This window comes from Mandrillus leucophaeus, unplaced genomic scaffold, assembly GCF_000951045.1.
Source record: "Mandrillus leucophaeus isolate KB7577 unplaced genomic scaffold, Mleu.le_1.0 Scaffold463, whole genome shotgun sequence".
Taxonomy (NCBI): Eukaryota; Metazoa; Chordata; class Mammalia; order Primates; family Cercopithecidae; genus Mandrillus; species Mandrillus leucophaeus.
This window is the reverse complement of record NW_012104954.1, coordinates 362,524-372,561: the sequence shown is the minus strand read 5'-3', so window position 1 is coordinate 372,561 and position 10,038 is coordinate 362,524. Positions and strand designations below refer to the sequence as shown.

General features: G+C 53.6%; 1 protein-coding gene across 2 annotated transcripts in view; it reads right to left on the bottom strand.

The window, feature by feature from the left end:
• Positions 1–9,328, bottom strand: part of TRMT1 (tRNA methyltransferase 1 homolog (S. cerevisiae)) — a 13,670-nt gene extending 4,342 nt beyond the window's left edge. Inside the window, exons 1-13 of one of the 2 annotated variants that reach the window (XM_011994886.1) lie at positions 9,257–9,328; positions 8,419–8,880; positions 7,913–8,197; positions 7,764–7,819; positions 7,392–7,534; positions 7,045–7,232; positions 4,197–4,312; positions 4,006–4,118; positions 1,113–1,261; positions 879–965; positions 733–802; positions 514–648; positions 345–430 (exon numbers count right to left, since the gene is read on the bottom strand). In XM_011994886.1, the coding sequence (XP_011850276.1) occupies positions 345–430; positions 514–648; positions 733–802; positions 879–965; positions 1,113–1,261; positions 4,006–4,118; positions 4,197–4,312; positions 7,045–7,232; positions 7,392–7,534; positions 7,764–7,819; positions 7,913–8,172 (1,403 nt within the window). In that variant the 5' untranslated portion in view covers positions 8,173–8,197; positions 8,419–8,880; positions 9,257–9,328. Of the gene's footprint in view, positions 1–344; positions 431–513; positions 649–732; positions 803–878; positions 966–1,112; positions 1,262–4,005; positions 4,119–4,196; positions 4,313–7,044; positions 7,233–7,391; positions 7,535–7,763; positions 7,820–7,912; positions 8,881–9,256 lie in introns of those variants that run through there. The other variant, XM_011994887.1, reaches the window with a different exon arrangement.
• Between the last annotated feature and the right edge of the window lie 710 nt (positions 9,329–10,038).

Below are 10,038 nucleotides of genomic sequence, written 5' to 3'. Positions count from 1 at the left end.
GCCAGGATGGTCTTGATCTCCTGACCTTGTGATCCGCCCGTCTCGGCCTCCCAAAGTGCTGGGATTACAGGCTTGAGCCACCGCGCCCGGCCGTATATATATATTTATTTATTTAATTTATTTTTTAGAGATAGGGTCTTATTATGTTGCCCAGGTTGGTCTTGAACACCTGGCTTCAAATGATCTTCCTGCCTCAGCCTCCCAGGGTACTGGGGTTAGAGGCAAGAGACACTGCACAGGGTTCTCCCCACCCCCTCACAAGTTCTATGCATGAGAATCCCTGGACTTGCCCCAGGCCACCCTGTGGTCAGGGACAGGCTCCTCCCAGCCCCAGGGGCTCTTACCGCAACTGCAGGAGGCTGGGCGTGTTGCAATGAATAGTGCTGCTCAGCTGGTCCAGGGTGTAGTACAGAGGCACGTCCGGGAGCTCCTGAGATGAGGGACAGGATGGGCATGCGTGGAGATGGGTGGGCATAGGTGGAGCCCCCTCCCCCATCACAGCCCAGCCCTCACCTCAGTGATGACGCTCAGAACCCCTCGGATCCGCTCCGAGGTGTGGAAGCGGCCGGGGTTAGCACTCACAGCCTCCAGGACACGGCCCACAAAATCCAGGTCATGGATGGGCTCTGCCCACACGGGGCCACCAAGCTGGGGGAGCACCGGGGACAGGTGAGCAGGGACCATGACCTCCGAGACCCTCTCGCTCCTCTGCCTCCCCTGGCCTCGCCCTACCTGGTGTCGCTGCCCACAGTGCTCACACTCAGGGGTCACGGGGGGACCACAGGCTGCAGAGAACTTGACCCTAAACAGAGAGGGGCGGTTGGTAGGGAGGGAGGAAAACCCTGGGACTCCCCTTCTCCTCCTTCCTCCCTGCTCACCGGCTGCCGGGGACTCCTGACGCTTTGCCGAGGCGCTGAAGGTGGTAGGCCCCGCAGCCCACACACTGGAACACCAGCGCCTGCTTGCTGTGGGGGGTATCAGTGGCCACGAGTTCCCAGCGTGACCACCATACCCCAATCCTCCCTTAGACTGGCTCTGCCCAGATCCCCCAGGGCAAGTTCCCGTCTCCTCTCTCAATCCGCGACCCCCCCGCCCCTGGCCCCGGGGCTGACCTGGCTGAGGCCTTGACCTTGGCCTGGCCGGTGAAGACACGGACAAAAACACGCACATAGAAGTCAGCGCTGATGCTGAGCAGCGGCACCACGAAGCGCTGGTAGCAGTTGGCGCGGAGGTCCAGGCTGTGCAGGACGATTCTCAGGGCCTGGGGGTGGGGGGTGGGTGTCAGCCTCCCCTCCACTATCCACCCACCCCACCAGGAGCCCTATATGGTACTCACAAATACAGGCTCAAGGCCAGCTCGCTGGTCTCCAAGCCCACCCCCGAGAGTCCTGGCTGTGGGACCCGCAACAGGTAAGTATCCCCTCTCTGTGCCTCAGTTTCCTCATCTGCAAAATCACAACAGTCCCTCTCTGTGGCACTGCTGGGGACACTAAATGAGTGAGGAAAGCATAGACCCAGCCTATTCTGATTAGCATCATCGGTGTGCCCTGTAGCATTACTGAGGACCCACGTTCCCGCCCCCAAGGGCTCTGTGGGCATGAAGCAGGGATACTGGGTGCTGTAGAACTGCCAGGGCCTGGGCCGGCACGGTGGCTCACGCCTGTAATCCCAGCACTTTGGGAGGCTGAGGCAGGTGGATCACCTGAGGTCAGGAGTGAGACCAGCCTGGCCAACATGACGAAACACCCATCTCTACTAAAAATACAAAAAATTAGCCGGGTGTGGTGGCGGGCGCCTGCTACTCGGGAGGCTGAGAGGCAGGAGAATCACTTGAACCTGGGAGGCAAAGGTTGCAGTGAGCTGAGATCTCACCACCATACTCCAGCCTGGGCAACAAGAGTGAAACTCCATCTCAAAAAAGAAAAAAGAAAACAGCCAGGGCCTTTCTGCTAGTGTGAGACTCTGATAGGGGAAAGGAGACGGCATTTCCCAGGCTGAATTGATGACAGGACCCTTTCGGAACAAGGATAAGAGCCTTCTGTGGCCCAGGCTGGAGTGCAGTGGCACTATCAAAGCTCACGATAACTTTGAACTCCTAGGCTCAAGTGATCCTCCTGCCTCAGTCTCCAGAGTAGCTGGGACCACAGGCATCCATCACCACACCTAGGTAATTTTTAGGTTTTTTTTTGTAGAGATGGGGTCCTCACTATGTTGCCCAGGCTCCTAACCTCAAGTGATCCTCCTGCCTTGGCCTCCCAAAGTGCTAGGATTACAGGCATGAGCTGCTGCACGTGGACACTGTTTTCTTGAATCCTGATCAGACCCTCAGCAGGGTCAGATCTTTTTTTTTTTTTTTTCCTTTTTAGAGACGGAGGGAGTTTTGCTCTTGTTGTCCAGGATGGAGCGCAATGATGCGAACTCCTCCGCTCACTGCAACCTCCGCCTCCCAGGTTCAAGCGATTCTCCTACCTCAGCCTCCCAGGTAGCTGGGATTATAGGGGCCTGCCACTACGCCCAGCTATTTTTTTTTTGTTTTTTTGTATTTTTAGTAGAGACGGTATTTCACCATATTGGCCAGGCTGGTCTTGAACAGCTGACCTTAGGTGATCCGCCCTCCTCGGCCTCCCAGAGTGCTGGGATTACAGGCGTGAGCCACCGCGCCTAGCCTATTTCTTTTTCCTTTTTCTTTCTTTTTTTTTTTTTTTTTTTTGAGACGTAGTCTCGCTCTGTCGCCCAGGCTGGAGTGCAGCAGTGGCATAGTTTCGGCTCACTGCAAGCTCCGCCTCCCGGGTTCACGCCATTTTCCTGCCCCAGCCTCCGGAGTAGCTGGGGACTACAGGCGCCCGGCACCACGCCCAGCTAATTTTTTGTATTTTTAGCAGAGACTGGGTTTCACTGTGTTAGCCAGGATGGTCTCCATATCCTGACCTCGTGATCCGCCCGCCTCAGCATTCCGAAGTGCTGGGATTACAAATGTGAGCCACTGCTCGTGGCCCTTTTTTCTTTTTTTGAGACAGAGTCTCGCTCTGTCGCCCAGGCTGGAGTACAGTGGCCTGATCTCGGCTCACTGCAAGCTCCGCCTCCCGGGTTCACGCCATTCTCCTGCCTCCGCCTCCGGAACAGCTGGGACTACAGGTGCCCGCTACCACGCCCGTTTAATTTTTTGTATGTTTGGTGGATACGGGGTTTCACCGTGTTAGCCAGGATCGTCTGGGTCACCTGGCCTCGTGATCCGCCCACCTCAACTCCCCAAAGTGCTGGGATTATAGGTGTGAGCCACTGCGCCCGGCCTATTTTTTTTTCTTTTCTGAGATGGGGTCTCCCTCTGTTGCCCAGGCTGGAGTGCAGTGGAGTGATCTTGGCTCACTGCAACCTCCCTCTCCTGGGTTCAAGTGATTCTCCTGCCTCAGCCTCCTGAGTAGCTGGGATTACAGGTGTCTGCCACCACACTGGGCTAATTTTTGTATTTTTAGTAGAGACAGGGTTTCACCATGCTGGCCAGCTGATCTCAAACTCCTGACCTCAAGTGATCCACCTGCCTCGGTCTCCCAAACTGCTGGGATTACAGGCATGAGCCACTGAGCCCGGCCTTCGGAATATCATTGTGCCCATTTTACAGATGCGAAAAAACTGAGGACCAGAAAGGTGAAGTCACTTGCCCAGAGCCACCATCAAAGCTAGGATTTCAACTCAGTCCTGGAAAAACCACCTTTAAAAAAAATATTTATTTTGAAAAGTTGTTTTAATACAGAAAACTAAAACAATGTGGCCATGCACTCTTATCCTGGCCAAAGCCACTGTCCCCAAACGACCACGATTATCAGCCCATGCTCTTAGGAACTACGTGGGTTGAAGACATGCCTGTCGTTAATAGCCTGGGATGCATCTGGCCATCTGCGTGGAGGAAGCTGAGCAGGTCTGAGGAGGGGGAAAGTGTATTGGGAAGGGACTCAGACAACCACCTGTCCCCCGGTCTCCCTGGCTGGCTGGCAGAGGGCGCCTCACCATCTCGTGGCAGGCCCGGCTCTTGAGGGCCATGGCCCCGTACTTGCTGTAGCATGTCTCCCCGCTGTTCCCTGCCAACACCGCCATGTCCGTGCAGGTCACACACAGCAACCCTGTAGAGAGGGGCTGGGCAGTGAGAACCCTCCAACACCCCAGGCCCTGCTCCTACCCCAGTGCCATCCCAGCCTCACCTCCTTCACTCACAGCCTGCACAGCTGCATCCAGGAAGGGAGCTGGGCTGCCATAGGGGTCCAGATCGATGACGTCGAACCTCTCCGACACCCTCTGGTGCTGGTACATCAGCATCCTGGGTGCAAAGAGGGCCAGGTCCTCAGCCTCCCGCACCAGGTACCTTCTCTGTCCCCTACACATATTAACTCCTACAGCGCAGTGGTTTGGATCTGAACTCTGGGGGCAGATTCCCAAGTTCACGTCCTGGCTTATTTATTTATTTATTTTATTGTATATATTTTTGAGTCGGAGTCTTGCTCTGTCGGCCAGCTGGAGTGCAGTGTCGTGATCTCGGCTCCCTCCAACCTCCGCCTCCCCAGTTCAAGCAATTCTTGTATCTCAGCCTCCCGAGTAGCTGGGACTACAAGCATGTGCCACCATGCCCGGCTAATTTTTCTATTTTTAGTAGAGACGGGGTTTCAACATGTTGGCCTGGCTGGTCTCAAACTCCTGACCTCATGTGATCCATCCGCCTCAGCCTCCCGAAGTGCTGAGATTACAAGTGTAAGCCACTGCACCTGGCCTTGGTCATTTATTAAACTGCACAATTTTCCTACTTAAGAAAAGCACCATGTGGACCTCAGTCCACACATCTGAAACAACAACAATACTGATATAAGACGTATCTGCCTGACACCATTTCAAGCAGTTTATAGACATATTAACACACTTTTTTTTTCTTTCTTTCTTTGGAGACAGAGTCTCCCTCTGTCACCCAGGCTGGAGCGCAGTGGCGGGATCTTAGCTCACTTCAACTTCCACCTCCTGGGTTCAAGTGATTCTCCTACCTTAGCCTCCCAAGTAGCTGGGATTACAGGCACGTGCCACCATGCCTGGCTAATTTTTATATGTTTAGTAGAAACGGGGTTTTACCATGTTGGCCAGGCTGGTCTGGAACTCCCGACCTCAAGTGATCCACCCGCCTCGGCCTTCCAAATTGCTGAGATTACAGGGGTGAGCCACTGCGTCTGACCTCATTTTAAAATTTTTGTAGAGACAGGGGTTTCACTGTGTTGCCTAGGCTGATCTTGAAATCCTGACCTCAGGCGATCCTCCTGCCTTGACCTCTCAAAATGCTCGATTACAGGCATGAGTCACCATGCCCAGCTAATTAATTTTCATTGTCTGTGATTACTATTTGGATTCTAGTAGGGTCAGAAAAGTAAAAACTTTTTTCTCTGGAAAAGGTCAGATGGTATTTTAGGCTTTGTGAGTCATATATGGTACCTACTGCATATTCTTCTTTTTGAAGCTTTTTTCTTTTTTTTTGAGATGGAGTCTCGCTCTGTCGCCCAGGCTGGAGTGGAGTGGCGCGATCTCGGCTCACTGCAAGCTCCGCCTCCCAGGTTCATGCCATTCTCCTGCCTCCACCTCCGGAACAGCTGGGACTACAGGTGCCCGCTACCACACCCAGCTAATTTTTTGTATGTTTAGTGAATACGGGGTTTCACCGTGTTAGCCAGGATCGTCTGGCCTCGTGATCCGCCCACCTCAACTTCCCAAAGTGCTGGGATTACAGGTGTGAGCCACTGCGCCCGGCCTATTTTTTTTTCTTTTCTGAGATGGGGTCTCCCTCTGTTGCCCAGGCTGGAGTGCAGTGAAGTGATCTTGGCTCACTGCAACCTCCCTCTCCTGGGTTCAAGTGATTCTCCTGCCTCAGCCTCCCGAGTAGCTGGGACTACAGGTGCCCGCCACCACGCCCGGCTAATTTTTTTGTATTTTTTAGTAGAGATGGGGTTTCATCGTGTTAGCCAGGATGGTCTCAATCTCCTGACCTCATGATCCGCCCGTCTCGGCCTCCCAAAGTGCTGGGACTACAGGCTTGAGCCACCGCGCTCGGCCTTTTAAGCTTTAAAAATGTAAAAAACATTCTTGGCTCGTGGGCCATTAATAAACCAGGCTAGGCCAGGCGCAGTGGCTCACGTCTGTAATACCAGCACTTTGGAAGGCCGAGGCGGGCAGATTACTTGAGGTCAGGAGTTCGAGACCAGCCTGGCCAACATGGTGAAACCCCATCTCTACTATAAATACAAAAATTAGCCTGGTGTGGTGGCAGATGCCTATAGTTCCAGCTACTTGGGAGGCTGAGGCAGGAGAATCACTTGAACCTGGGAGGCAGAGGTTGTGGTGAGCCAAAATCACGCCAGTGCACTCCAGCCTGGGCAACAGAAGGAGACTCCATCTCAAAAAATAAATAAATAAATAAATAAATAAAAATTAGCCAGGCGTGGTGGCACGTGCCTGTAATCCCAGCTACTCGAGAGGCTGAGGCAGGGGAATCGCTTGAACCCGGGAGGCAGAAGTTGCAGTGAGCTGAGATCATGCCACTGCACTCCAGCCTGGGCAACAAGGGTGAGACTACATCTCAAAAAACAAACAAGCAAACAAACAAAAAAAAACAGGCTGTGAGCCCCATAGGCTATTGTTTGCCAACTCTTGCGAAGGTCACCAATTTTGCCTGTTCTGTTTCCTGATGCATTTCCAGCTCTGAAAACGGTGCCTGGCACATAGCAGACACTGCATATACTATGGCTCATTTGAATGAATAAAAGGAGTATAAGAAGTTAAAACAGAGACCAGAATGCTACTTATTTCTGGCACAGAGTATGGATCGTACAATAATTATCTATTACTTACTCATCACAGCAACCCCTGTAAAACTAGTTTTCTCAGTTGACAGACAAGGAAACTGGGGCTCAAAGAGGCTAAGTCACTCACTCAAGGTCATAGAGTGAGAATAGGACAGAGCCAGAATTTTGATCCCAGGCAGCCTTGTCCCATAGCTAGGCTGTGATGCCCAGAACCTACCGGGCATCTGCTTGGCTGGGCTGTACCAGGTGTGCCACGTCATTGAGCTGGACATTCCGGCGTATGAGATCCACAGCCCGGGCAGAGGTATCGTTTGCAACCACAGATCTGAGCCCAGGCACCTCTAGGGCAAATCGAATGGAACGTAGGCCTGAAGCTGCCAGGCCTTCCAGCACATGCAGGCCTTCCTGTTGGAGTAAGCAGAAAACCTCCCTCACACCTCCATCTCCATCCTCTTCTGGGCCCCAAGGAGCCCCCACCACCCACCTCCTATAGCTCTCCCCCTCCAGGAGCCCTCTGTCTCCCGCTAAATTCCAGGACTGCCAGCTGCTATGCTCAGGCCCCACCTCACAGATTTCCCCCACGGCCGCTGTGCGAGGTTGGTCTCCTGAGGCCAGGTTTTCATTCTCTTTCAGTTCAACCTTTTCCTCCTCTTGCTCTGACAAGTCCACGACCACCTTTTGCGTGTCCTTCTCTCCTGGCACCTTGACTGCAGCCACCCAGAGGCACAAGTCAGAGAGTAACGAAGTCCCCTCTGAGAAACCTCCCCTTAATCTCCAAAATATCTTCCCTGAAATCCCTGGGGAAAGGCTGAAGGAGCAGAACCCAGGGCCTGCTATGTGGCTGAAGCCTCTCTGGATTTGGGCGGCAGAAGGGCCCAGGCAGGGAGATAAGACTTGTGTGACCCCCGCCCGCCAGAAGCCTGGACCTCCACTCACTCTGGATTCCTTTGGCCCCAAGCTGAATGCGAGCAAACTCGGTGATCACAGCACATCTGGTGGGAGACAGAGGACTAGCTCATACCCCGCCCCCGCCATCCACACTGACCCACTAGCCGATGCCAGGCTGACCTCTGACCCCTGCTCACGTCAGGTCCCGATTGAATTCCTGCACCGGGTTATAAAAGACGTCGTTGGCGCTGGGAAAGGCGATTTTGGCAGCCCCCTCGGTGATTGTCGTCTCCTGGACTTCACGTGGGCATTCTTCTCCGCAGGACCCGGTGCCGTTCTCCATCGCTGCTGGATTCGGCAGCCCTGGGGACTGCCCCTCGAAAAACCGGGCTGTACAGAGCGCACGGGTGGGGCGGAGAGTGAGGCTTAGCCACAGAACGATCCTTGCATGAGACATCCGCTGGTGCCTCTGTCAGCCAAGCCTGGTTCGGGGGGCGGGGAAAGGCACAGAGAGGGTCAGAGAGCCGCATTCTGGGCCCGGGGATGTCCTACATATCTATGAAGTAGAAACTAGGAAGACCTGCGGCCTCGGTAAGCTGATAACCCCTCGTTTTGGGGATGACTGGTTCCTGCGGAGCCGATGCCCTCGTGCAGGCCCGCCCTGAGTCCGAATCCCTTCCCGCGCTGCCCAGCCCCTCCTCACCTGGTCTCGTAGCCACAGAAAACCGAATTAGTCAAGGTGCACGTTTCCCGAATTAGGACCTGGGCGCCGCCATGTTGGCACGGTGGGTGGGGGAAATCACATGATAGTGGTTGGCCAATCAATGAGGACATGGACGGTGGGCGGCCGGGATCAAAATGAATGCCATAAAGGAAGCGCGCTGATCATGCTGTTCCGGGGGTTTTAATCACAGTGGATCCCCTGGGAGAGGACACGTCACTAGTCCCATTTCACAGATGAGGAAGTTGTGGCTCAGAAAAGGGGCGGTAAGCGGAGAAACCCAACAGCTATTGGTCCTCTTCTGTGTTCTGGGTGCTATATACACATTATTTCAGAGCACTCTGCAGGGATAACTCAGGCTCTGGAGTTGGATTTACTGGGTTTGAATCTCAGTCCCACCACATGCTCTGGGCCGGTTTACTCTCGGGCCTTCAGTTTTCTTATCTATTAAATAAGAATCGTGGTTTCTCAGATAGAACAAAGATTAAATGACAGATTCCTGGAAAGTGTGTAAAGAGCCACTCTGACCTTGTAAGCGCTCGGTAAAGTTCTAACCAGTGTACGAAGGCAGGACAGCGAAGTGGTTCCCGGGTACCTGGGTTCCAGTCTTAGCTCGCCCTGCGACTTGTTGTTAACTCCGAACTTAAGTTACCGCTTTTGCAAAAGGGCAGAACTTTTTACCATTTGTTAGTGGGTTGTAGTGAGAAGTAAACGAGTTAGTGCACGTAAAATGCTAACAGAACCTAGCATCCGGTAAGCATCATAAAAGTCTTAGCTGTTATTGTCGCTTTTGAGCCTGCGTTTAAATCCTGGCACCCGCCATCACTTCCTTGCTGTGTGATGATCTTGACCAGCTTTCTTTGTGCCTCCTTTTCTGTCTTTCTTTTTTTTTTTTTTTTTTTTTGAGACGGAGTCTCGCCCTGGATCATGCAGTGGCATGATCTCGGCTCATTGCAACCACCGCCTCCTGGGTGCAAGCGATTCTCCTGCCTCAGTCTCCCGAGTGACTGGGATTACTAGCGCTTGCCATCACGCCCGGCTAATTTTTGTATTTTTAGTAGAGACAGGGTTTCGCCATATTGGCCAGGCTGGTTTTGAACTCCTGACCTCAGGCGATCCACCTACCTCGGTCTCCCAAAGTGCTGGGAGTACAGGCGTGAGCCACCGCGCCCAGCCGCCTTTATTTTCTCTACTGTGTAACAGTTCCCACTAAAAAATGTTACTGTGTAGTTTAAACGAGCTAATTCCCATAAAGAACCTAACACGGTGCCTGCTACAATAAACAGCAGTCATTATTGTTTTTGTTTTACAGGAAACTAAAGTTCGGAAAGGTAGAGCGACTTGCCCAAGGTCGCGGGACTAGAAGGTGGCGGGGTCGGGATTCGAACCACCAAGCTGAGCCGACGTACCGGCGAGGATCCTCCCAGGGGCATAGAGAGGAGACGGAGCCGGTTAGATGGGGCGCGCTCGGAGCTCGGCTGGCCTCGCCTGGAGGGCGGGGCCTGAGGGCGGTGCGCGGGCGGGGCCGGTGCCGCTCCCAGGCTGTGAGCCCCATAGGCTATTGTTTGCCAACTCTTGCGAAGGTCACCAATTTTGCCTGTT